Raw genomic sequence first — 27,777 nt, forward strand, 5'->3', positions numbered from 1 at the left:
GGTAAAGAACATACTGTTTTCTTAAGCCCACATTTCTGTGGTCTTTGGATCTGATATTATATTCAAATTTTAAATGCTTTTCTTAGCTGTAAGAAGAGAATTATAATTAACAGAAATTAATGCTTGAAAGCATCGGTCTGTGTATAATAAATGCATTTTACTTATTGAGTTGAGTTACTGAAACAAATGATTTGGGCCTGTTAAATGTAATTCGAAAGAATTGGATGAGGTTGTATAGAATTGGAAAATAGAATAGTTACACAAATTAATAACTAAAATAGTCACAATGTGAAAGAAAAAAAAGGCGTGTAAGACCAGAAAGATCCTAGAGGTGGCCTCCAGACTACTAGGCTTCGTGAAACAGCTGCTTTTTAAAAAAGTGTCCTTGAGCGCCGCCTTGAGGAGAGGTTTATTCATACATACGCACGCACGACGTAAGGTCAAAGTTGAAGTATGACGTACACAAACATGAACTAGTTGGAGTCAGTACTCTGGTTGCTATAGTTGCGGTAGCGTATTGTCAAGCATACTAAAAAAGTGATTGTTTTCTTGATAAACAGAAGGAGATAGGAAGCTGAGTCAAACGGAAGCGAACCGTATGTGTTCAAAGATTCGGTTAGCTAGCGTGGCGGCTAGTAGCATGCAGGGCTAGCTCAGCTATGGATGCGCTCAGCGTCGTTGTGGATGAAGTGGCTTTGGAGGGACTGGACGGAATAACCCTCCCGTCTCTTTGGATACGTCTGGAGGACAGAAAGCCAAAGTTTCCATTGAAGCTCGACGACTGCACCAAGAGTTTCATCTGGAGGTCTCTCGTTAACAACGCCGACCTGAGCTTCCACGAGCTGCCCGAGGAGAGAGAGGACATCCAGCTGCTGGATAGGTGCTCGCGCGACCCTCCCTGTTTACCAGTTTATTCAAAACTGAACTTTTTAAAATTTATTTTACATTTTCTCTGTTTAACTCGTACAAAACCAAACAGAGTTCAAATATCACCACTTTGTCATGGTCCAAGAAAGCGCAATGAAATTTAAAATTGAACCTCTTCCTCGATTTAGGGGTAGTATTTTGTAACAGATATCTTTATCAAATGTCGCATAGCTTTAACTTAAACCAAACATGAAGCCTGTTTTTCCGATATAAGTTTTGCACAACACCCACCGAAAAAGAAAACATATATGGAGTCTGTACTATGATCCAGTTTTTTCAGTTGAGCTACTTAAATTAGACGTGGGCAGAACTGGAAAAGGTAAGAAAAGGTAGAAAAATGCCATTCTTTTTAACTGTTGTCTTTTCAGTCAGGTTCTACAGCTTGTTAGAGACTGGAATAACACTTAGGTTAGATGCATATTTATATGTATGATTACACTTGTGTGAGTATTTGGTTTATGAATGTATAAATTGCAGGATGATATCCAATTTTTCAAGACAAAACCTTCAACATGACACATTTTCTTGCTAAAAATGTATTAGTTCCACCTACCTGCAAATCAGTTTATGCAGTAAAATGCATCCCTAAAAATTGATGTCATCACCATCACCGTCCACTACATGGAAACACATGGTGTTTTGTGGTTTTCTTTACATGTTTTATTATTTAAAGGTTGAAGTCTAACATGAACATTGAAATGGTTTTCCCTTTGATATCTTGTTTTTGTGTGTGTTTGTTTAAGGTTTAAGGACATCGACCCAGAGACGGGCTGTGAAACACAGGAACAGAAATTCTCTCATGACAGAAGAGACGTTTATCCTCTTCATGTCATTCCCGAGAATCAGGATGGAATACAAGGCTCGTGTGTCTTCTTTAAAGAGAGGAAGAACGTCACAAAGCAAATCCGCTCCAAGTCCTTCGCTCCGCTGGTTAATCTAGAGGAGGCTCAGGAAAGGTCGGTGCGTTTTAATAGTAATTCATGATGATGGTGAAGAACATATCCTGAGGCAGAGAAAATTGTCAGGGAATGTGGCTGCTCATATCGAGCCTGGTTCAGCTGGAGGTCTCTTTTTGTTAAAGCGGAGAGGTTCCTTTTCACTGTTACCACATGCTTGCTCAGAGGGGGTTCCTGCACAGTCAATGATTCAATAAACTTGCCTGGGCTTCCTTACATCAATAACTGTTTACCAATGAGCTTTCAACCTGTTTTGCACTAAAACTTTGGTCAAATTGGAATGTATTCACTTAAAACTGAATGCATTTCTCTTATTTTGCCCTCTAGATATGGACGAAAGCTCGTGGTCGTGGCTTCCCAGGCTCTGCGCTTCCGAACTCTGATCGGAAGCGACAACGATCCCGAGACAAAAATCAGCAACGACTCGTACTGCGTGCTTGAGAGAGTTGGCCGTGGCCGTTGGCAAGGAGAGCTGCAGAGCGATCTGCATGGGAGTCTGTTCAAGTAGGAGACCCTCGAGATGTCCTTTGCTTCAGTCTGCTGTTACAGTAGCTGCGTTTCCATTACAAATGTGCGCAAATCTTTGTTTTCTGCTAATGTCGAAAGAAGATCATTTCACAATTGCAGTGTTTTCATTAAGAAATAAAATGAATATGTTTGTTCACACGAGGAGTTATTGAACATTGGCAGCGACGGATGTTAACAGTTACATGATTTATATTTATAATTCAGCCATGACAAGCCCTTTACACTTGGGATTCATAATTCAGCCAATCAGAGGAGACGTTGGCGTCTTATTCAGACGTTGGAACGACAAGCCCCTTATACTTGGGAGCCGCTACATATGTGGCGTTTTGGGGAAATTGTAGTCAGTCGTTTTACTACGGAGCTATGTATTCAACACATTGGAATGACACACAGCTTTTTATGAACTGTGTGATGCTGTGACAGCTCTGCTGCAGCCAGCTGCAGATTGTCTGAAAGGAAACAAAAAACAAAGCATCATCCTCCTATCACGTCCTGTCCTCTTCTTCGCTGTTTTCGTCATTAGCAACTTCCAGCTATCGATCACGTGACTCATGTTATGCGAATAAAGTGTTTCCATGCCAGTTTTGCGAAATACATCTCTTTTGAAAATGCTGAACCCCCCCACCCCCACCCCACACTCCTAATCCTAGCGGGGAAAACCTTTAATCAGAAAAGTTTTTTCGAAATTGCCTCGCTTGCCTTAATCAAATGTATTTTTCTAATTGCAATTTGCGCAATTTTATTGTTGATGGAAACGCAGCTGATTGTTATTTTAATGTCCACACTGACACAAGCTGTTGATTCTGAGCAGGATAGATGCTCGAAAAATGCACTACTTGAGGAAGTGTCTTGTCAAGCATGAGCTGATCACCATGCAGTCTTACGTCAGACGGCTGAAGACAGGACAGCAGCAGCACTCCATTCTGCTCCTGCTGAAGCGCTTCCATGTTAACAGGTCTGTTTGGTTCAGTTTTGTTTCTCAGCACATTGAGTCAACTCTTATAAATTCTCAAACTTCAGTGCCCAAAAGTTTCAGTTTTGATATAACAAAATACCAGCAGAAGACTTTACAAGTATCACTGCTAAGTCAACTAAACTGGGATGTAATAACTATTCTTAGCAGCATCAAACATCAGTATTCTGTTTTATATATTTATAAATACTGTCTTTGCAGTTTACGTCATAAACAGCACAATGGCCATTTTTGGGTTTTGTAAAAATAGCCATTCCATGTAGGTGATTCCTGCTTCCCAAAAAATGGAAACGGTGTTATTACTAAGTATTCAAAATGTATTGCTTGCTTTGTTTTGTCTGACTTCATGATAACTTATGCAGTCTTTAACGTCTGGCTTGGAAAAAATATTTGCTTTTTTGTTTTTGTTTTTTCTTTAAACAGATTTTGTATTACTAAGACAATCTACTCTTATGTTTTTGTGCAATCATCGATTGTTTTGGTTTTTAAGTAACTGGCCGTTATAAAAGGGAGCCCTTGAAGATTTTATTCCTTTCTTCAGGATTTTTGGAACTTTGAATTCAGTTTAAATGCCACAAAAACACTCCCCTTATCCATAAAAGGTTCTTATATAAAAATATTTTTATAAAAAACTTTTGTCTATACGGTTAGAATCCACCGTGGGTGGGCTAAAGCGTGTGAGTTTTAAGCTGCCGATTTAAGAACCCCTGTCAATATAATTACATTTATATATTTGATACAGTCAATATTAGTATAGACCAGGAGTGGTCAATACTTTAAGCTTCTGGAAGCTTAAAACACAGGAGCAGCTATGACTATTTATAATTAAAGTATGTAATCTTGATTAATAAACCAACTGAACAAAGAATAGAATAGCAGAAAAAGTTGTCAGTATTTATGTTTTTTTTTAAATCAATTTCTACAATTATTTTTCATGCTTCCCAAAAGCAAAAAAAATATCAAAATAAATTTAGAAATTCCACTTAAAAAAAAAGAAGAAAAAGTCTCAAAGAAAATATATATTTTTTGAAAATAAGTTGTGTTGTGATCCTGTCTCCTTTTATCCTCTTGTTGTGGTTCACCTCCCAAATAAATCCTCTCTCTTCTTTCTGCTCCGTCAGGCGGAACAAATACGACATCCTAATGGAGCACGTGTCTGACTTTCTGCTGCAGCAGTCTGACCACTTCACCACTGTGGACAATCTCAAAGAGCACCTGGTGAGCGTCTGAGTGTGTGACTGCTCACGCTTCTTCTCGTTCGCTGCGCCGTTATGCTCCCCTGTTTTCTTCTTTCAGAATTTGAACGACAAGACTATGAAGCGTCTGTTCAAAAACCTCCGATACAGCAAGCTGGTGGAGTTTTGTCAGTACGCTTTGGAAGACTTGGATCCCAGTGCTGAACATTGCACCAATAAAAATGGTAGACGGGGTTTATTTCATGCGTGAGCACCACCACAATGAGGGATTATTTTAGTAATTGTTTTAATCTGAAGATTAATAGGTTAATCGGTTGAAAACATTTGCAGTCAACAGATTTTTCATTTTGCCACGTAAGCTTGTGTTTTTTAATATTAGAAATACATTACAATATGCAGGAAACAAATAACTCAGTTCCTTTTGTTAAATAATAAAATAAACATTTTATTGCAGGTGAAGCTAAAACTATTCCACTGGTGTTTTAGTTAAAACATAGTTGACAAATATGCATTTTTATTTTAAATGCAAAATTTATTTTGTACAGTTTTGTCGTGTTTAAGACTGTGAATATATTGGGGGAGGAGGGTCCAGCAAATGTCCTTTTTTTGTAGTGTGTAGTCCAGTTAGCAATTAATCAGTTACTAAATTAGTTGATGATTTATTCAATAGATAGGCACCAGCGACCCTCCCGACCCCATTAGGGACAAGGGTGAACAGAAAATGGATGGATGGATGGATGGATTTTTTTCAATATTCGATTCATCACGATTAATTTGATTCATCATTTCAGCTCCAACCACAATATGAACATTAGAGACTTTCCTATCAGTCTGTTAGGCCTCAGCTGGTAACACTCGCATATGAGGCTAAACTCAAAACCAAACATCTGATATAAACAAAAGTATTTCTTGTTGTTGGTTTGGGTGAATATTTTCTGATTCAAAGTGTTTCTTCCTTCCCTTTTTTCTACTTTTAAAAGATAATTCAGTCACAAATGGAGCCAAAAGTGTAAACATCCTTTATCTGAATTTTAACAGCTTTTATAGTGGAAGTTTTTGGTTTAGCGCCTGATGAGTGATCATGCTTTTCTGCCTCTGCTCCAGGCAGTAAAGTCCTTATTCGCTGCATAAAACTCTTGAAGCCGTATGGAAAAAAAACTCCTGCAGATTTTGACGACGACGACGACGATGAGGATGATGACGACTACACTGAAGGAGGAGGAAGAGTCCTCCCGCCTGAGGGACGAATCATGGAGAGGGACGTCATGTCGCAGGCCTACCACATCAGTAAGTTAGATTAATTTAATAATGCGAAATCGAAAGTAAACCCATCATTTTTAAGCCATTCATAAACTGCAAGAAGTGAAATATTTCAAGAAATACAAAGGCAAAGAGTAAAAGCAGATCTTAAAATAGTGTTTTAAAAAGACGAGCGGCTTATTCCTCACTTTCTGTCATTAAATTTTCCTTATTTTGGCCTACATTTGACAAAATTATAAACGTTTACAGTATACTAGAATAATGAGTGAAGGATTATTATTTTTTATTTATTTCATAAAATTCACAAACGTATATACACTATTTATTTTTTATTTAAAAAGTTTTGGAAAACGCAAGATGGCCTGATTTAGTTACACCAGTTCTGTTTGGAGAAATGAGCCAAAATTCCAGAAACTCCTGGAAGATGACCCACAGCATTTGACCCAAAAGACATATCATTTAAAGTGTAATTCTACCAAATGCTGAAGTTCAACCTTCTAATTTTGACAAACTTGATTGAAAATATCTTTTCTTATTGTGGCATTTGGCAAGTAAAAATCATTTTCATAATCATAACTGACCTAAAACACACAATGTTTATTCTGATTTCTTTTTAGATAGTGAGAAAACTTTGGTTTAAAATGAATGTTTGAAGTGTGCATCATCCCTTCTCAACAATTACACATCTGTACTTGGACACCTACTTATGTTCAGTCACAAATTTATCTTAATATTGTACAGTTTCAACTTCTTCTACATGTTTCTCCTTAATCCTAAAATGTGAAGCCAAGTAATTTCTTCTCTGTCTGTCTCCCCCCACCCCCCCCCCTACTCAGTATCGTCTTCTGGTCCAAAGGGAATCCCTCAGAGAGAAATTGGATTAAGAATGAACGTTGGTCGGCTGGAATCTCGCATGATCTGCCGAAAGATGGACAGAGACGGTGTTATTAAGGTAAATTTAGCTGTTTATTTCACCCTAAAGTCTGCATTCACGTTAAGAGCAAAACCTGTTCTCTTTCAGTCAAACCTAGAAACCTAGTTTCTGTTAACCTCCAGTTAACAGAAAGTCTGACATAATCCTGTTGGGTTTTTCTGCAGCTTTTGCTTGGAACCCGCTAGGGGCTTTGGGAGCTTGTTTTGGCCCCCAGTGGGTCAAAACAAGCGGTTTATTCGTCCACCGCTGTTTACAGTTGTCGCTTGTGCATCAGATTTGTACAGGAAACACGTGAATATGAAGGTTCCAGTTTGATTTGTCTGTTTAAAAAATTTTAAAAAAAAAGTGTGATTATTTGCACATTTTATGTTAAAATCTCTGTAATTAATTTAGCAAAAGGAACATGTTAAGGCCCCAGGCCTATTTTGTATAAAAGAAAAGTAGTACCGGTAATTAAGATTTTTCATAATTATATGGTTACATTTTGTTTTGTAGTTTCCGTCTGTTCCTGGGTCATTCTTTTATATCGGATTCTTTTCCATCCTACAGAGTTTTATGGAGGACGAAGGTCGGCAGAGGACCACGAAATTTATCAGCCACAAGTCCGTATAAACGATTTACTATTTTCCGTTTTTTTTACATTCCTTCGTCTGCAGCTCCTCACTTCAGTTGTACTCGTTCCTCTCCACAGGTGCGCGAGCGCCAGCAATCAACTCCAGCTGTTTGCTAAAGAGCAGGAAAGGAACAAGCTGCTGTCCTCTTCAGCGTCGCACAAGTCGGACACCACGACATCGTCCACCCCGAGCAAAAGCCGCAAAACTCCCAAAGCCCAGAAGGGTAAGAAACCAGGCGGAAGTCGAAACAAAGGCCAAGAGGAGCACCAGCAGGTTCGTGTCGATCACACTGAGGATGAAGAGCTGGACGGAAAGAGTGATGAAGCAGATGAAAAATCTGGAGCAAAGAGGACAGAGGAGGAAGAGTGTGTGACAAGAAAGCAGACGGAACCCGACGCTCCCGTCACACAGTCTGCTCAAGCTGAGAGTGAGAATCTAATTGATCATAACTTTTGACATCTCATGAATTATCAGCTTGGTGGTGTGTTTAAAATGTTTATCTCTGTTTTTTTTTTTACATTCCTGTCATTTCTCAGGTGAGAGCCCTTCCTGCAGCGGATCCAACAGCGCTACAACACTTGACTCCGTATCCATTCCTGCTCCAGGTAGTTTGACAGAAATAGACCTTAGTAACTAAACTTTGTCCAAAGTGCGGATCTGCAGCCATCTGTGGCCCTCTCTGAAGGATTTTGTACAGTTTTTTTTTATCTTTTAGGGTAGCATTTACAGAGAAATTACATCCTTAAATAAATGTTAGGAACAAAAACCTAACTTATGTCATCCTACTTTTTCTGAAATGGAAACCGAACAGCTCAGATAAGAAATCAAGCAACCCCAAAAACATATAGAAACTGTCTGATGATGCAAACCTTACAGATGTCTTCATGTTTTGCTACCATTATAGCGTAACATTTTTGTAGCAAATTTTACTACAAAACTAGCTTAATTCTTCTGGTTTTGTAGTAACTTTTTGCTTCAACACACTAAAGAACCCATTTTTTAAATAGGTTATGGTTACATAAAGCACACCAGCAATCAAATAATTTCTAAGGAGCCTCATGTTTAAGTTTTTAGAGTTTGACTATGTTATGTGGGGTTAATCTGAGACGAAGCTAGAAAAACATGAAGTCACAGATTGATTTTATGGCATGCATCACTGTTAGGTCAGACCAAATTAATGCTGAACTCTGACTTTTTGCTGATAAATGTTCACAAAAACAGGTTCAGCGGTTTAAACTCATTCCATATGTTTTATGTTGTATTAAACCTATTCTGGATTATATCAATAACAATATAGGAAAATCTTTTTATATAACCATTAAAGATATGTTAAGAAAAATTGTTTAGATATATTTAAAATATACCTATACAACTCTTGTTTTTACATATTTTTGCACAATATTTATTAGCTCCTTAGATCCATATGACTCAGAAGTGTGAAGTATTGGATATTCAGAAGATTTCCGTAGAGACTAAGATGTTAATGAAAATATAGCTGGTTTGTTGGAATGGTAAAAGTCATTGCATTTGTGGAAATTGCACCAATTTGTTGTCCTTTTAAAATATCTTTTTAGACGTTGTCAAGATAAAAAATATTCTTAGTTTTAAGAAGTAGAAAAAATATACAGGCGTATTTGGTGTACCCAACTCATTGTTTGCAAGTTTCAAACCATTCTGCAAAAAAAAAAAATGTTTGTGTCTTCAGCTCAAACTGAAAACCGCTTCTCTTCTTTCTCATTTTTCTGAAATGTAAACTTTAAGTCGAATATAGTTTGCCTTAAAAGCGTTTTATCTACAGTTTTTTTGTTTTTGTTTTGGTTTGTCGGTTTTTTCTTGCTAGCATTTTTCTTCGTGTGTGCTTTCTATTTCTTTTCTTGCATCAAAAGAACCTCCAGTGGAAGAAGAGGAACAACCCAACTCAACTCCTGCCAGCTCTTTGTCTCAGAGCGAGGCTGTGCATCCATCTGATAACCCGGCGAGCGCCGAGATCGTTGAGATTGATAGCGTCTTCCAGAAGCAGGTGATGACGCCTTGTTGTTATCCGTTTGCACTTTTCCTCATGAAAAGGTGAAAAGTTGACAGCTTCTTCCTCCCCTCTTCTTCCTCCAGAGATCTCATGAGACGTACCGCCTGCTGAAGAGGAAGAACATGATTGTCGAAGCAATTCAGAGCTTTAAGATCATAGAGGGCTTCTTCCCGTCAGTTTTGTTTTCGTTGCTTTGTGAAGTGAAGTGAACTCTTGAGAGGAAATTTCATCATGGTTGTTTGCAGGCTGCAGAAAATCATCAATGATGCAGAAAAGAAGGACGGCGTCAACTCAAAGTGTTGCAAGAAGACTGTTTTGCGGCTTGTCCACAGTCTGTCCAGGGAAGGCCTGCTGAAGCTTTACACCACCACTGTCATACAGGACGGGGTCACTAAGAAGGTACCCAAACTCCACTCCATGGGTGGGAAATGGCCTGTATTTGAATGGAGCCATACTTGAATTTATGCTAGGAGAACCAAATGCTGGCACAGCTGGATTTGTCCTTTCCTTTTGCTAGATTTATTCACAAGCTATCATGAAGAAGTCACCAAAGTTATTACAGCTAATATTAATTAATTAATGAATGTATTAATATTAACGAAATAGCAAAAACCGAAATTGAGAAAAACATTTTTGCTAACTGAAATAAATAAAAGTGGTAATTAATGGGTGAAAACTATAGCTATCTGAAACTGTATTGTGTTTATCAAACTAACTAAAACATACTGAAATTATAGATATAATGTCCTTTGTTTTTGTGTTTATGAATCTTTTTATCAGCCTTTCAGACTGACACACGAGCAGTTTATGTCAACTGTCACCAAATTACATCACTCAATTTTCCTGGCTGCTCTATTCTCTAGTCCACAAAATGGCGACAGCAAAATTTGGGAGAAAACATCAGCATCAGTTGTTCAACAATAATTGATTGCTTTTGCTTTTGAAAATGGTTTCTTTTGTTGAGTATTTATTACCCAATCGACGTTCACATAATCACAATAAAATACTTAGACCTTTTTGAATTCTGCACCGAAAAATGGCCCAAAATATGAAAAAAATTAAAACTACTACTGTAACAATTAAAAACTAAACAATATTTAACTGATATGAACTAGCAAGCACTCTAATAACTAATTAAAACTAACCGAATTAGACAAACAAAAAGTCACATAGAAATAACACTAAACTATAATGAAAAACCCCAAACTATTAACTCTGGTTATAATGTTTTTGTGATTTCTTTCTCCCTTTTTCTTTCGCACATGTAGGTGGACATAATTGCTCATCCATCCATTCAGCCGAGTGATGGGAGAGTCGGTCAGCTCATCGAACAGATCCGGTTCAGAATCTCCAGCTCCCATGCAGCTGGACGGTAAGCACCAACAAGATGTGGCATTTCTACTGAGGTCCAGTAAAAAGTTCTGCATCGTTGTAGGACAGAAAGGAGTTTTTCTTTTTAGTTTTGCAATTTTTCCCATCTTCCCTCCAACCTTCTGTGACCCCCACAGCAACCACAACTTTGAAACATACCAGCTTACGTTATGTTAAGTTTCTGATTGTTTTTTTTTTTTTAAGCTCATGTTCATTTAGTCTTTTATTGCCTGTTCCTCAGTCTGCAGGTTGCTGAAGAAAAAGGAGAGCATCTCAAATCAGAAAAGGCAACCACATCAAAAGCACAGAAGAGTGTCTCAAGAAACAAGATGTTAGGATCTGACGAAGACGCGAACTTTAAGCCCACGCCAGGTTCTCTGTGATTACTTTTAATGAAGTATACAGACATCACTGTGGTTTAAAGATCTTTTATTAATATACATTCTTAATAACCATTCGTAATGACTCATTGGGATTTCAGTTTTTGTCAAGCCAGTTTTGTAAGCAAAGATGTGCATATTTGTACTTCATCCCTTGAGGTTTTATTCATTTTCTAGTTAGTAGTTTGAATATCTGTGTTAGGGTGCTAAACATGTGCTGGTAGGAGATTGTCACACTATGACATTAAGTAGAAACAACACAGTTTCGTGGTATTTTCAAAAATAATTTAAAACAAAAATGCATAAAATCATTCATACTTTTATTTAAATCAAAAAACCAACTATAAACGATAATGGTTTTTTTTTGGGACCATTTTCCAGTAATGTATTGATAATGGAATAATGTAAGTTTGTTCTCTCAGAGGCCAACAGACTTTAATTTTCTAAAGAATACTTAACGGTGGAACTGGAAGATATTTGAAATATCGAAAATGAAATAACCAAAAGCAAAAAATAAAACGGAAATAAAAAAAAAAAAACCCACACAAAACAGAAATCATAAACGACAGGGACTGTGATGTCTGTAAACAAAACTGTCTTTCAAAAAATAAAACCCATCAGAATGGAAACTATCAAGCTCATTTTAATTTACTGTGCGATTAATTTATTAATTGCTTATTGCTACAGGCATATGCAAAAAACGCGCGCATAAAAAGAATTGTAATAAAAAAAAATTATAAAAATTTGTGGGGCCCCCAAAGAATTGCCACCCTGAGTTACTGCCCCTGTAAGCCGTTTCCAAGGTCTGGCCCAACTTATGCTAAATCTAGCTTGATTAGAATCTATCTTGATTATTATTACAGTTCTAATTAAGAACTTTAGCTTTGATGCATCGACTCAAGCAAAACTATGGAACAAATATGCTAAATTTGGTTTTGAAGTGCTACAGACAGTTTGCTGTTTCAAAACAGCTGCAGAGTGATCGAAAGTATTTCTTTCCTCTTAGAAAAACAAACCTGCCGCTGGTAGTAGAGAACGTTGTTGAGCTCGATAATTACATTCCTCTTCTGTTAATGAGGCTAATTATATTAGAAAATGTTTTTCTGGCACTTTTATAAAACAAAAGAAAATTAATTAATACAATTTCCAGGATTCCAGGGAGCATAGTGCCTAATTTGTTATCGAAAACAAATCATTTTGCCATAAGACAGCATTATAAATACATCCAATTTTAGGACTTTTTGTGAGGTTAACAAATTTTCCAACCGTATTTCTTTTTTGACTTTTACAGTTCCCGGATTGGGCAGAACGTTGGGCTTCCAGCCCAAGATGATTCGCCTGCGTGTCATTCACAGTTTCCTCTGGTACCTCATGTACGGCCACCCGCTGCGGGATAACCCCACCGAGGCTCTCTCTGCCAGTCAGAGTCCAGCGGAACCGTCCAGCTCCGATCCTGGCACCGGGCTCCCAGAATCCCAAGCAAAGCAGAATGAAACCTCTAACCCGCCTCCAATAGATGAGGGATTAGGTGATGAAGACGGGCTGCAGGGTGATCAGTCTAAACTGGATCAGTCTGACGCAGACATGAATGGTAAGAGTGTGTCATCGTGTAAAGCGCTAAAAAAACTACAGGTATTTCTGTGTAAAGTTACTTATCACTAAAGGCCATTAAAGAAACATTTATATTTCTTGTGTCTTTCTGACAGTATATGCTGATGAAGACTCATGGAGGAGATTTATCCCTCCTGTTGCTCTGCACAAAGGCTTTACCAGCGGCTGGGCGATGGTTCGCAGTCTCCTCCTGTGCTTGCCTCTCTCTGTTTTTGTGCAGATCGTTCAAATCAATTACAAGGTAAGAGCAAAGTTTTATGCAGATGTTAAAGGAACATGTGATGCTCCAGTAAATCCCCTGTGGTGAGCTGAATTCTTTTCGGTTGAAATTAAATCAAAAATTGCTGATGGTCATGATAATAATCACTGCAGATTTTGATTAGGAAATGAGACGAGCATTTCTCAAGAGATAAGAAGAAGACTTTTTTTATGTTGTTCTCAGTCAGAATTAGAAATTTTCCTTGGCATTACATCAGTCACACCCTTCTTATAATCTGACAATGCCTGATAAATAGGGGCAGATCTACTCAGTCTAATTCCATGCTTTGTGCTCTGAGAGACGACAAGCTATATTATTTATTTTACATTATATTTAGAATTCCTAATTGCATTTTGTGGAGCATTTGAAAGGTTTGTTGGAAATTTTTTTTTTTACATGTTTGACCAAAGTAGTCAACCTATTGTTTTACCCAGCTTCAGTTTCTTTCTTTCTTTATTTTACAATGGCTTTTATAGTTCTAATTGCACTGACTGAACAAATTAAAGTTGTTTTTACATGTTTGACCAAGCTTGTGAAGCTATTGGTGTATTTAAGTGAGCTGTACTAGTGCAGAGTTATCGAATAAATCTGTAATTCAGTATTTCTGTGTATAAAAGGAAAAAAAATCTGCATATATCTCACTAAACCTCAAATGTCAGTGTTGGAAGTAAAAAAAAGTGGATCTGTAATCCATAGTATTTAATCTTGCACTACCTTATGCTGTCGGCACCAACAAAACGTCTTTGTCCTGATTCCTAAAACTGATGACTTTTCCTGCTTTGCAATTAATTCAGCTAATAATTTTGGGAGTCGTTCATAGAACATTGAAATTTCATTCCTGGCTGATTCTTAGAATATTAAAAAATGTTTAAAAAAGCAACCAAAACAAAACTAACACAACAATGTAAATTCCACACTTTTGAGCCGAATATACATGCACTATTCAGCATCAAATGTGAAAGACATACTTCATAGACATGACAGGACTATGAAGTTTGATGTTTCACAAAATCCACTTTATTTCCTCATGGTTAGACATTTAAAACTTGCTTCTTTTTTTTCTTTTACGTTTGAAGTTGATGCGGACAAGACAGAAAGGCATTAATACACAACCACATCAAAAATTACTTCGCACTTTACGAGCAACGATTTTCTGCTTATTCTTGGGCGTCCACAGGTGGATGAGCTAGAGGATTACCTCAGTGACTCAGTGAAGCAGCACTATCTCGTCAGAGCGCTGCCCGCTAGAATGAAAAGACAGCTTCTTTACAAAAGGTGATTTTCATTTCTTTTTCTTTACCTTTGAATTTAATTTCCTGTCAGAAACCGTAGCCTTGCCTGCAGAGCAGCAATTACTGCCTTTTGTTTTTTCCCAGGAAATACATTTTCATCTTTCATGAGAACCTGCAGAAGTTGGCCTACATGGGTTTGGTGCAGTTCAGTGTAGTTGAGAGATTCAAAGACAAAGACCAGGTACTGAGGGATCTCATAGATGTAATTAAAATGAAAACATTAGCTTCATTTATGTACTGACCCATTCAATACATTAAAATACTATTAAAAATGATATTCTTAATATTCTAACAGTGTTTTCTGTAATTTAAGGAACTTTATTGTTAAGTGAAACACATTATACAGATTAATTACACACAAATTGATGCTACAGATCCTTTTTTTTCCTGCTAATTGGGATGATTTTCTGCTTACAACTAATGAAAACGTGACATTTAAAATTAGAATGCTACATATCAGTCTAGTTTTCAACATTTCTTAATAAGATAGATGGCGTCAAAGACAGAATTTGATGAATTTTGTTCTTCGCTGTCATTCGTTTTACTCTCATCCAGGTGTTTGTTTATCTGAAGCGCAACGCCTCCATCGTCGACACAACCACTTCGGAGCTTCACTACTGGCTGGTGCAGGAGCCGCCTGATTCACCTTTCGAGAGGCGCCAGTACACGTTCAACACCGCCGAGGATGTGGAGAGCTTCTGGTTTGACCTGATGTGTGTCTGCCTCAATACGCCACTGGGTACATGGATACACCAACACAAAATGCTAATTTGTTGCCTAAAACAATGTTAAGTAAAACAGTTGTTATTTGAAGATCTGACTCATTTCTAGGGTTTTTTTTTTTTCTTTTGAAGGGGTGGTTCGTAGCAAGAGAAACGACCCGGACGATGATTCGGCGCCTCCTTTTGTGCACGACCACAACACGATTGCTGGGATGAGTTACCTGCTAAAGTAAGCAGAATATAAATTCTTTATATATTAGGAAAAATAACTGTTTAGAAAAAAAATTACTTATTTTTGTAGAAGTCTTTTTGTAAACACTTCTAAATCGAAAGTGTTTAATAAGGCAAAAAGAAAAAAAAAAACGCATATCAATATACAATGAAGTCATTGCGTTGTTTCTTTATCTCTCATGGCTCCCCTAGTGAAAGAAGATATGTGTGTTTGCTGTCTGTTCTGTAAACAAGTAGATTATCAAACTATGTGAATGGAATGAACCCTCCCTTTAAAACTGTAAGCTGTGTTCCTCTCCAGGCTCTTTCTCCTGACTGCGATCAGTGAGCAGAGACTTCGAACGCTGTAGAGCACAGGCGTCAAACTCCAGTCCTCGAGGGCCGCTGTCCTGCAGTTTTTAGATGTACCACTGGTACAAAACACTGGAATGAAATGGCTTAATTACCTCCTCCTTGTGTAGATCAGTTCTCCAGAGCCTTAATGACCTAATTATTCTATTCAGATGTGGTGCAGCAGAGGCACATCTAAAAGTTGCCCCTGAGGACTGGAGTTTGACACCCCTTTGAATAAATACCAACTAAGAATATATTCTCCTCCTGGTTCTTTGGGTCTTGAAGCAGTTTTCCCTCACTCTTTTTTGAAGAAAAATTTCCACAACAGCAGCCCTCCACTCAGCTCCTTCAGACTAGCCAGCAGCAATTAGCAAACAGCTGGTGAAACTGAGCATCAGCTGAACTTATTATAGGAGCTACTTCTCAGAGCAACACTAGTAAAAATTTTTGTTAAAGTGTTAATAGAGGAGCCATGTTTTGATGATTTCTTGAATGCGGAGTTTCAGAAAGAGCAGGAGTTCTTAAAGAGATAGAGGCCCAATTTAGTATTATAAAATCAAGTTTGATATCTATGTATAGTATTTTTATAACAACTCAAAGTAATACTGCCCCTATACCTTTTCAGTTAGATTCTAAATTATGACTCTCTACCTCGGTGGTTTATCATAACAGTTTGGACAGTTCGTTGCTTGGTAAAGAACTTTGTATGTGCTTGAATTCAGTGTTTGGAAACAAGCCGTCTCTCAGCCTGTTTGTCCTTGTGTTTGTGTAGTTATGGGAGCAGATTAATGAGGTTTAGGGTGGGAGGTGTTTTTTTGAGTGGTGTGTATCTTGTTGCTGCAGCGAGGCTGCACAGGGCCTTCAGGAAGCGCAGGTCGCCACCAATAATCATCTCGGCTGTTTTATGGAATCTCCGGAGGCTCTTCCTTTTGGCCTCAGTGCGGCTGCTGTATCGCACTCTCAATAACAGATAAAATGACGTAACGTTACATAGAAACTTGCATCTGTTTGTAGTTAAGTTTTTTAGATTGTGAATTAAATCAGCTGTAATAATTAACATCCTTCATTTCTCCCATGTTTGGTCCCTCAGAGGTAGCTATGAAGTGTGTGACGACGGCTCCATACCGGGAGACGGCAGAGGAGCAGCAGGTCTGGACTCTGAACTCTTCAGTCATCTGAAACGCAACTGGCTGTGGACATGTCACCTTCTCGCCTCTAAGCCGGTACCATAAACATCGGACTAGCAGTCTAAAATTGCAACAGTATGTAGAAGTAAGACTTTTATTAACTGATATTATTATATTTTCTAGAGGCCAACTATTTCAGAGGGACCAGATTCCAAACTGAGGCTGAAGAGCCTGCTGAGTAGAAATTCCCTCAGGATGACTCTTCAAGCCGGTGAGTTTGTTGAAGGGCTTTTCTCCGTCACTTGTATCAAAGCCTGGTGAGTTCTTGTGAAGCTGCCGTAGCGTCATGTTGTTCCTGAATTTAACGTCACGTTTGTAATGACAGGAAAAGGCCTCGCACCTTGTTATTTGACCAACAAGAAGCCTCTGATGGCAGAAAACGTTGAGGTACGACTGCGTGTCAGCTTCCGGTTTTTCTAATATTCACTTGCCGTAACTACAAAATCAATGGTTTTTATGTCCACTTACTGATTAAAAATATGATTGATTTCTCTGTAAACAGATGGGGATAGAGTCGGTTCTAAGAAACAAGCTGGTGGTTGGAGGGAAGGGACGGACGAGGAAGAGGAAGAAAACAGAAGTGGTTAAGGCCCCACGCAGGAAGAAAAAAGGTATTGTGTTGTTTACCATAAAACAAGGTTCAAATGTGCTTAAAATTTTGTGTTTAAGATTTGAAAGGTGTAATTTTGTTATAGTAAAATTACAGGGATTTTTTTCTGGAGGGTTTGTAAAAATTCACAAGATCTGTTGAATTAAATCATTTAATATCCAGACCTTTTCTTTTTATTTAGTAATGTTATACATTTTTGTATTTGTTCCTTCAGTGGAACTCCACATTGGCTGAGCTCATTATAGGAGCCACTTCTCAGTGAAACGCTGGTAAAAACGTTAAAGGGTTAACAGAGGAGCCATGTTTTGGTGACTTCCTGAGGGCGTCGTTTCAGAAAGAGCAGGAGCTTTTAAAGAGACAGGGGCCCAATTTAAAGTTGTTAAATTACAAATTTAAATTCTTCTACATCATATTTGATATGTAGCTTTTTTTTTTATAACAACTGAAGGTAACAGTTACTTGATCGAACTATAAAATGGCGCTTTGTGCCTGGAAATGCATAATACCTCCCCTTTAAAAACAAAAATCATGGGCTTAATTAAAAGTATGTTTAATAGCTGCTTAAAGGTTGTTGTTTGCTAAAGATACTTTTAATTTGACAAGCGAGACTCGGCGTTACATATGTTCTAATTTAATCTATCTTATTTCATATTCAATGGACTGAACATAGGTTAATATGCAAGCAAATTCAATAGATTTTTTTTATACCTTTAGCTGTCTTAAATTTTAAATTGAGGATACTGAAGCCCTAAAAAAAAGGAACAAAAAGTAAATACCTGAAATTCCACTATTGTGTGTGCATTTGTTGCACAGAACCTAAAAAACGCACTCGAGCCCATGACGCGACTGACCACCAGGCTCTGAAGAGAATGACCAGACACCGAGTCTACTGGTCCGTTCAGGAGGACTCGGTCATGATGCTCTGCTCCGTGGCATCACACCTGCTCAACAGCAAGGTACAAATACACATCGGTTAGACATCAGCCTTGTTTTTGTTTTTTTTTTCTTTTTTACTGCTGTCTTTTTCTATAATCAACCTCCTGAACGACGCTTTTCTTTCTTTTTTGTTTGTCAGATAAAAAGACCGTTTGTGCCTTACTGCGTCGTAAGAGATCTTCTCCACGCAGAGTTTGACATATCAAAAGACAAAACGTCTGTCGCTGTTGGACGTCGCACGAGATACATCCTGAAAAATCCTCAAACACTTCTGAACTACAGGTGGGGCTAGAGAGCACATGTTAGACTGAACTTTTTCAATTAAATCCCTCAAGGCGTTTTAATGAGCTATTCGTCTCAGGATCTGTTTGGCTGAGGTGCATCAGGACAAAGCTTTGATGAGGCTGCTGGAGAAGAACAAACCTGCTGACCCCGATCAGGCAGACGTGCGTTAATCTGTTTCTGTTTTCTTTCCGTTTCATGTTGACGGTCGGGAATGTGGATTCACACTTGCTCGTTGTGTTTTAGGACTGCGCCGAAGTCTTCTCGGAGTACGTGCGGCTGCTGAGGCAGAAGTTCAGCACCGTCATGTGTGATCGCAACCTGGTCATACCCGAATCTCAAGAGCAGATCTTCGCACGGTAAGAATAGACCACACGGTGTACAAAGTGTGGTGCAGGGGCCATTTGTAGTCCTTCAAAATGAGTTTTGTTCGGGCAAGAATGGAGAAAATTTGCTTTTTCTTTTAATAAGGCAGCAGTTCAAAGCCCATTTTTATGGTTTGGATCTTTAATGATATGCCGATTTCAATTTTTTAAGTTTATTTCTGAGCAGGCAAAACTAAAACTAAAAAAAAAATGCAAGAAACAAATTTGTCCACCTTTGAGTAAATGTTTTGACCCCTAAGGCAAAACGTTTGGCCACCACTAGAACAGATGATTTTTGTGTGTTTATCTTTAAAACAGATCAAGGTTACCATATGCATAATGTTTCATCTGCAGATTTAAAGTTTCTGCGATAGACTGTAGAAAATATGTCCCATCCAAAGACATCATCAACTGGTAAGGATTTTTATGGATTTCACAACTTTTGACTCTATTAGGTTTCTTTGATGTTTTTTATGTTTTCAAGATGTAAAGCATGGAATTGTGCTATACAATTAAACTTGATTGAATGTGTTTTTGGTTTTGGTGCCTATCATAGTTTGTTTGTGTTCATTCCTCACAGCAAAGAAGACATCCATGCTATCGTCTTACACAATCTGATCCAGAGCTCTATGTCTATGACCAATGGTCAGATGAAGTCTTTCAGATCATTTCAGGTGACAAAACATGCCATTTAGTTTGATTAAATGTAAAATGCAATAGGACATTATTTAAGCTCTTCTTGTTGCAAGGTGTTCATTTATTGTGAATTTTATCTTCAGACTTGCATCTGCTGGTCTTCTGTCGTCATTTTACAACAGAAAAGGAGCATTATCATGTAATATGGACTATTTGAGCTTTACATTGCATTATGTTCTAATGTTATTCCTTCATCAAAAACATACCTGGCATGTTGCTTTGATTCTTTCATGCATGTTTGAGAAATCCTTTGATCTCCCGTGGCAACCACTCAGCTGTGCAAGATATTTGTGGAAACTGAGTTACTTCTCAGTACAACCCTGGTAAAAATGTTTTTAAAGGGTTAATAGAGGAGCCATGTTGTGATGACTTCCTGAAGGCGGAGTTTCAGAAAGAGCAGGAGTTTTTAAAGAGACGGAGGCCCAATTTCAAGGTGTTAAATTATGAAGTAAAATGTAGTTTTAAGTCATATTTGATGCAACATCTCATCACTGCCGATGTTAACATTTACTTCATTGTGCTGCAAAATGGCACTGTATGCCTGGAAAATACGTCATACTGCCCCTTTAAAATATTAAAACCAAATTCATAACACAAAATTATGAATTCTTAAATTTCTGCCAAATGAAGTTTTATTTTTTATGTTTTAGACTTTCCACACATACAGTAAGTATAACCAGGAGCTGCTCTGTCGAGTGTTCGTCCAGTGCAAGAAGAGGCGTATGTTCAATCGCCGTCGCATCAGTAAGACGCTGGAGCCCAAGAAGAAAAGAGGCCTGCCCATGCTGCCCATGTCCTTTCAGATGTCCCAGACCTTCTACAGGTCAGCGTTCTTATTTCCTGTAGAAGTGATTTACATGTGTTAAAATTCAGGTTTAAACATGAAAACACAATTAAAAATTCATGTTTTCTGCTATTAGGCATGTATAAATAAATAACAGAATATAGCCGTTTGCGAAAACTGTGCCGGTACAAACCTCCCACTCTTAATAATCAGATTTGAGAACACAAAGCTCTGTATTATTTCTGCCATCTCATAAGTCTCAGATAAAATTTGAACCCTTTTTTTAATGAGTTATGCATACAGCTGCTTCGTTGGCTGGAGTCGTGCTCAACATTGATGCCGCTTTTCTGTTTTGTGTTATACGTTTTTGATAAACAGAGTCAAGTTTGCCTAAAGTGACGTTTCAGTTAGAGATGCTCTATATATTGACATTAACAATAACGGCCAATGTTGCTGGGGTTTTTTTTTGTTGTTTTTTTGTTACATATTGGAATCGATCTGATAAGTAAAAATGCTCCAATTCCCGATAGTAATATTTCTTTCTGAGTAGGTTGTGCATGTGACAAAATATATACTTACATACTGTATATGTATTTGTGTTTTTTGGTTATCGGTTGTTTCTAGCGGCCCCAATTTTACCGTCAGTGCATCCCTACCTTAAACATATATTTTAGGGTGACCTGAAATTAATTAGAAAAATTGGTATCCAGTGTTTGATGGAAGTTAACAGCTCAAACAAATAATTTGAGTGTATTTTATTGTCTGGCAGGCATTTCGCGTGGCGCTTTCCGTTTTCCCTTTGCACCGACTCCTTCTGCTTCTTGAGGAGTTTAATAACCAGAGGGCCAGGGGTCAACAGGCCTGCCACCACTTTCTATCACGAACCTGAAAACAGGTCACAAACCGGCGAGGACGTGTGCGACAGGAAAACGTCAAAAAAGGCCAAACACGGCTCCGAAACGGAACCACAGATACAAACAGCTGGAGCCCAATCCACAGACAAAGTAGACAACAACCAAAGTGTAACGCGGGGAGAGGAGAAATCCCGGGAATCAGAAGAGAAACTTGAGAACACAGAGGAGAAGATCCAATCAGATGAACAGAAAGATCCATCTGGAGATGATGATGCTTCCTCGAGCAGAGAGCAGACGGATGAGTCGCCGGATGCTCCGGACCTATCAGATATGCTGCAGTTCCCTCTGAGCTCTCCAGGGGGCGCCTGCTTGGTCTCCCTCAGCCTGATGACTCTGGGACGGCTGAGCGTCCACGTGTCCATCCCCAAGCAAATCGTAGTGGTGGACAGCAGCCTGGTGGACAATGAGGTGGTCAAGAGGTGAGTTCCTGTTTGAGTGAAACCAGTGTCTGATCAAAGAACTTTTTATTCTTCTTTCTTTTCAAAGTTTTGAAAGAAGTTTATTTTGAGAAAGACGAATCAGAAATAGGTTGTCTTAAATAAACCCATTTTGTTTATTTAAGACCCACAAACTGGGTTTTGTGGGTCTTAAGTAGCCCTGTAATTTGGCGCTCTTAAAGTTGCGCGGCCAAAATTAAGAAAAAGCAAAAGATTAAAAAATACGTCTTATTGATTTCCAGCATGGCGGCTATGGAAGAAGATGACGACGACGATGAGGATGAGGATGAGTGTGATGGAAGAAAAAAGCTTCAAGTGAGCGCTCACCAAGCGTCACACACCAACTACTTGTTGATGAGGGGCTACTGCTCTCCAGGGATTGGTAAAACTTTTTGTTATCATTATTTTTACTTGTCACTTTTATTTCCGCTGTGTTCAATGAAGATTGTCATTCTATTGATGGTGGAGGGTTTTTGTGTTTTTTTTAAAAACATGCTTTTTTTCTTATGCAACAGTTGAACATATTGTGGCTGTTTTGTTCTTTGAAAACACTGAGGGCAAAAACTTCAACTTCAATAAATGCATCTTGCTTTTTGTTTTAGTTAAATTGCGCAATCTTAACATGAACGACAACATTGTGGTGGAGTCGTGCATCCTGAAGCTCGGCCTGCGAGACGCTCCAGCTCACCACGTCTTTAGTGAACAGAGTAGGTATCACAGGATTCAAAACATGCACAAGTTTTCCGAGCTGTAAAATAAAACATTTTGTTGTCGTTTCTAGCTGCTCCGCCCTTGGAGTTGACTAAATCCGGCCCCTCGCTGCTGCCCCCTATCCTCACCCGCATCACCCTGTCGCCGTCCTACTCTCCGCCCACTGCAGAGCAGTGTGACGAGCGCTTGGTTCAGGACAGACGGTACAGCGCTCAGGACATTGAGGCGTGCGCTCGGCTCAGGAGGAGTTTAGACGAAGCCGGTGAAAAGGGGTTGGATGAACGGGACCTCCACGTCTCTCATCTCCACCTGCAGGAGGCGCAGTCTGGACGCACGAGGAGCCTGCAGCAGTACCTGAAGGTAAACGTGCAGAGCTAATGTTGTCTATTAGCTGCTAACCTTTCACTTTACTTCACAAGCTAATGAAAGTGGCGCAAATAGAATAGAGATGCACTGAGATATGTGGAAATAAAATCATATACAAATATTTTCTGATCAGACACTACAGCGTTTACATTAAAAAGTGCGACTTTGCTGGGAAACTGAGTAATTAGGTTTAATCTTATTTTAAAGCATGGAAGTAACTTTTTTTTTGTCCTTTTTTCTATTTTTCTAAAGTTACTGCATGAATAACGGTAATCTATTTTTGTTTATGCAGCAAATTATGCTGCCCATATTTGGCTTATAGGCCGCAGTGGCTGGAAGTTGTTGTCACTAGCTGCGTTTCCATTAACCATAAAATTGCACAAATCGAAAGTACGAAATAAATAAATAACAACACGGCAATTTTGAAAAAATGTTTTTTGATAAAAAGTTTTTGCACTACAATGAGGTAGTTTTTTTTTTTTGTTTGTTTTTTTGGCCATATCCAAATAGATGTATTTCGCAAAACTGCAATGGAAACACTTTTTTTGCATCACACGAGTCATATGATCAGCAGCCGGATGTTACTACTGGCGGAGACAACAAAAAAAAAGGACAGGAAGTAGTAGAAGGATGATGTTTGGTTTTTGTTTTTTCAGACAACGTGCAGCTGAATTCTCACATCATCACACAGTTCATAAAAAGTTGTGTCATTCCAACCTATTGAATGCATAGGTCTTTCGTAAAATGGCCAACTACAATTTCCCCAAAACGCCGCATACGTAGCCGCTCCCAAGTACGAAGAGCTTGTCCTCATACTTGGGACAACGCTTTTCTCCAGCCTGTTGTTTGGGAAAAATGTCAACATGCTGCATGGACTGGCTTAAAAAAAAAAAGAGGTTAAAAGACAAATCTAACAGATACACTGATTGTAACTTGTGAATGAGAGAATGGCACGTGTGTATGTGTGACTGTTTATTTATTTATTTATTGGTCCTTACATAGGTGTCTGAAGCTACAGATGCCGGTGTCTCCGCTGATTGGCTGAATTATGAATATATATAACAGTTCACATCCGTTGCTGCTGTGATTTTCAGTGACTTATTGCATGAGCTAGCTTGTTCACATGTGATTTTAATTGAATTTCTTATTTAATGGACAAACCGCAATAGCAAAAAAAAATATTATTATTTTTTTTTACATTAACAGAATATCAACAAAGATTTGCACACATTTGTACTGGAAATGCAGCTGGTGTGATTTTTGTGGATGGGAAGTTGTAAAAACCTGGGATCCTCTAGGGCAAAGTAGATGTTTCTGATAGACGCTTTTCTGCTTCAGGATCTGCAGGAAGAAGGCCAGGTGGTCCGAGTCGGGAGCCTGAGCGTCCGCTGGGTCCTCATGGAGCACGCCGACCCGTGGCTCCTGACCGTAAACTGCAAGCAAATGTCTCAGTCTCACGTGAACGCCAAGAGGCGTCCCCACCTGACGAGTCAGTACAACTTCCCCTTCGCACGCAAGAGGTGCATTAAAGCGATGCAGCTGGAGGCCGAGGGACCGCCTGCGAAAAAACACGCATCAGACAAAGGGAAGCAAACGGACAGAGAGACCGGGGCTGATGGACCTGGGAAACCCAGTGAAAACGATGCAACCGGGAAACCCAGTGAAGATGATGGAACTGGGAAACCGAATGAAGATGATGGAACTGGAAAACCCAATGAAGATGATGGAACTGAAAAACCCAATGAAGATGATGGAATCGGGAAACCGAATGAAGATGATGGACCTGGGAAACCCAGTGAAGCTGAACAGCAGAGAGACCGGACAGATGATGGAAGCGGAGATAAAACGCTGATTTTAGAAACGCGGAAAGAAGCATCGAGACAAGAAGGAGAGGAGAAGATGGAAACTGAGCAAGAGCAAGACAGACCAAGGAGGATCCGAAAATGCAGGTTAAGTAGTGAAAAAGTGGAAGAGGCTGTAGAATCACCATCAGTCGATACCGAGTGAGTTTCCCCTGCAGCGAGCTTTAGCCACTCTTCCCAGATCCCGTTATTCACTTTGTTCTACCGTCTCGTCTCACGCAGGGAGAATTTGAGCTTCATCAGCCGGCCGTGGCGCTTCATCGACGGAAAGGTGAACCGGCCGGTGTGTAAGGCAATCCTGGAGGCGGTTCTGTACCACATCATGTCTCAGCCGGGCCTCACTCAGCAGACGCTGCTGGAACATTACAAAGACGCCCTGCAGCCTGTGGCGGTGCTGGACATCGTGCAGGTAAACGGAAGTTCACTTGCGACAGGCAGCAGGTTTTACGTTCTCAGCTGGAAATGATGTTGGTTGCAGTTTGGTTGTCCTGGTTCCTGCAGGAGAATGAGCTTTGCACTGCGTTCGCTGAGGAGAAGATGCTTGCTGAGAAAATAGCTTTTTTTAGGGGGGGTTTTGTCATTTACATTTTGATTTCTAGTTTTTGTACATCACAAATAAACTTAATAAAGTAAATGAAAGTGAAATTAGGTCATTACAAAACGTCAAGTCTGACATTTTGGACAAATTCAACCTTTTTGTCTAATGACGTTCAAAAAAATGCCCATTGTGACTCTGAAATGATAGTTTTAAAAAATCAAGGAGTTCATAAAGCCTTTAATTTTACAGTTTAAATATTAAACTGCTGTTGGTCTAAAAATAAGAGGTTGACACACCAGACCAAACTGTGCTACTGTAACAATGGATGGTTTCCTAAAAGGTTTCTAGAATAGAATAGTTCTTTATTAATCCCAGTGGGGAAAATCACTTGTTACAGGAGCACAGTGTGGGATTATAGTTGGTCTTTTTTTACAATGTGGGATTGTACTCATTCTTTTATTACAATATGTTGGTGTTAAGGAAATAAATAAGTCTTACCTAAGGTCAACCAAGAACGAAACAAAATGCATTTAATTATAATTTTATTAAGAAATGAAGCAAAGAATATGAGCAGTGACTCCCCTGGCGAGTCCAAGGGAAGTGAGGAAAAAAATGAAAATGCTCTTGCAAAGATAGGAGCAAAAGGGAGTATCCCACCAGCTTCAGTTTACTTCACAACTCTGATATTTGTACTGGCAGACTGTGAGGGTTCAAACAAAGTTAGGAAATACTCTTTCTTATGAAGGGCTCTTTATAGTTAAAATTGACTGATTGATTGAAAAAAGTTTGTCGTAACAGTTGGTCAGCAGGTATTGAAGCTTATATTAATTAACTGACTATGATCTATATAATGATATCATGGCACAACTCTGCTGTTTGTCTGGAATATTATGTGTGGACATTTCTGCGCTGGTCAGGACAACCCAGGCAGAGATGGTGTGGTTCCAGGTCTTACATCTGGAGCTGCAGAATCTCGGGAAAAACAACTCCTTATCAGGACGTATGACTTATAAAACTGGAGCTGTTAAAAGTAACACAAGTCATTAGTTATGCAAGTGGACAGAAAACAGTTTGTTTGCAGCTTAAGGTGTGGCTGACATCTATAACATTGAGGCTAATCAGTATATTTGATTTAAACAGATGTTTTCCATCTAATCTGATTTTAAGATAATTAAAGCAAAACTGGTAACTGCTCAGACTGACTAATAGCTGCACCTGAAGCAAATGTTGGCATCACACACTACTGACTGACTGAGAGGCTGGATGCACCTTTCACCTTTTTAAAAAAAAAAATATTATTATTGTTTTATAAAACATACCATGTTACAGTTTCCTTCCACTTTATAAGTTTGTATTAGTTTATAACATGAAGAAACAAAAGAAAATGCATCAACGTCTGAAGTTGAACATGGCAATAGAGGAGAAGAATTACCCTGTAATTAAAACTAAAGTTATTTTATTTGGCAAGAATTGTATTAAACTTGCACCACTGACAGCCTCTAATTTTTGACAGCTAAGATCTGGTTCTCTGTTTTCCCATCAGGCTCTTATAGAATTGGGGTGCGTAACGAAGAGAACATTAGTTAAAGACCCTAAACCTTCGCTGTTCAGCGGTTCTGCGCCGGCCAGCAGGGGGAGCACTGTGTCGTTGGAGGAACCGGACGCTGTGTTTTATGAGCCCACCATCAGCTGCTGCCTGCAGCTCTGCAGGGTGCTGCCCAACGAGCGACACTGGAACGACAATCTGCTATGAAGCTGCTGGGCCTCCTCGGCTCGCACAGCCCAGGAGGACTGTCAGGATTATTTTTTTTAAAGTTTGCTCTTTTGTCTTGAGTAAGAAGTTGTAAAACTTAATTTCTGCGAATGTTTTTTTTTCCTCTGTAAAGATATGGTTAAAAGCCAGCATTTTGTTTAGTTGTATTCATTTAGTTGTATTAATATTCTCTCAGTGCTTAATCTGTATGTTTAAAAGTTTAAATAAAACAGTTTTTTTCTAAAGATACAGTACAGACCAAAAGTTTGGACACACCTTTCTAATTCAATGGATTTTCTTTATTTTCATGACTATTGATAAGGCAAGAAATCCCACTTATTAACCTGACAGGGCAGGTTGACCTATGAAGTGAAAAATGTCAGGTCTAAATACCTATTAGAGACAATTTTAAACAAACACAGGAAAGACAAGAGAGTTAGATTCTTTGTTTCTCGCGAGGAGAACGGACAGAGATGTGCTTTCAGTTACAAATCTCCTACCGCTCTGAAAAACACATCTCCCGCTCCTCTGTTTTATTGATTTTAGGAACCCTGCCACACGGGGCGCTGCAACTCTAAAATGGTGGAGGGGAAAACAATTCACATAGTTGCAGCGCTAAATGATAATCACTAACTAACACATGTTATCTACAATCTAAATCCTTCTTGCTCCAGGCACGCCGTCGAATGGGACACGTTGTATAGCTTCAAAGCAACGGCTTTG

At 38.9% G+C, this 27,777-nt stretch overlaps 1 protein-coding gene across 2 annotated transcripts; it reads left to right on the forward strand.

Moving 5' to 3' along the window:
- The first annotated feature begins 429 nt into the window (after positions 1-429).
- Positions 430-27,299, forward strand: gtf3c1 (general transcription factor IIIC subunit 1). Of its 2 annotated transcripts, XM_028018397.1 has the most exons (40): positions 430-880; positions 1,671-1,883; positions 2,211-2,387; positions 3,223-3,366; positions 4,506-4,602; positions 4,681-4,804; positions 5,685-5,867; positions 6,677-6,792; positions 7,324-7,376; positions 7,466-7,815; positions 7,925-7,993; positions 9,275-9,408; positions 9,498-9,586; positions 9,660-9,813; positions 10,683-10,786; positions 11,027-11,157; positions 12,457-12,756; positions 12,872-13,017; positions 14,213-14,310; positions 14,412-14,508; positions 14,883-15,066; positions 15,182-15,278; positions 16,704-16,836; positions 16,924-17,011; positions 17,126-17,187; positions 17,303-17,411; positions 18,224-18,366; positions 18,486-18,628; positions 18,708-18,792; positions 18,875-18,987; positions 19,348-19,407; positions 19,574-19,667; positions 20,340-20,512; positions 21,243-21,806; positions 22,067-22,206; positions 22,427-22,531; positions 22,606-22,895; positions 24,240-24,904; positions 24,986-25,172; positions 26,845-27,299. In XM_028018397.1, the coding sequence occupies exons 1-40, from the start codon at positions 660-662 to the stop codon at positions 27,052-27,054; spliced, it is 6,645 nt and encodes a 2,214-aa protein (XP_027874198.1). In that variant the 5' UTR covers positions 430-659; the 3' UTR covers positions 27,055-27,299. The 2 variants fall into 2 exon arrangements, with proteins under 2 accessions (XP_027874198.1, XP_027874199.1); XM_028018398.1 differs by lacking the exon at positions 430-880 and having other exon boundaries at positions 1,755-1,887.
- The last annotated feature ends 478 nt before the right edge of the window (positions 27,300-27,777 follow it).

The sequence above is a fragment of the Xiphophorus couchianus genome, chromosome 5, assembly GCF_001444195.1.
Source record: "Xiphophorus couchianus chromosome 5, X_couchianus-1.0, whole genome shotgun sequence".
Taxonomy (NCBI): domain Eukaryota; kingdom Metazoa; phylum Chordata; class Actinopteri; order Cyprinodontiformes; family Poeciliidae; genus Xiphophorus; species Xiphophorus couchianus.

Bases quoted from the DNA above. Each gene is read 5' to 3' on its own strand.
- gtf3c1 (XM_028018397.1), top strand. From the start codon at position 660: ATGGATGCGCTCAGCGTCGTTGTGGATGAAGTGGCTTTGGAGGGACTG. The intron at 7,816-7,924 runs GTGAGAATCTAA...GTCATTTCTCAG, and splicing joins ACAGTCTGCTCAAGCTGAGA to GTGAGAGCCCTTCCTGCAGC. The intron at 19,408-19,573 runs GTAAGGATTTTT...CATTCCTCACAG, and splicing joins TCCAAAGACATCATCAACTG to CAAAGAAGACATCCATGCTA.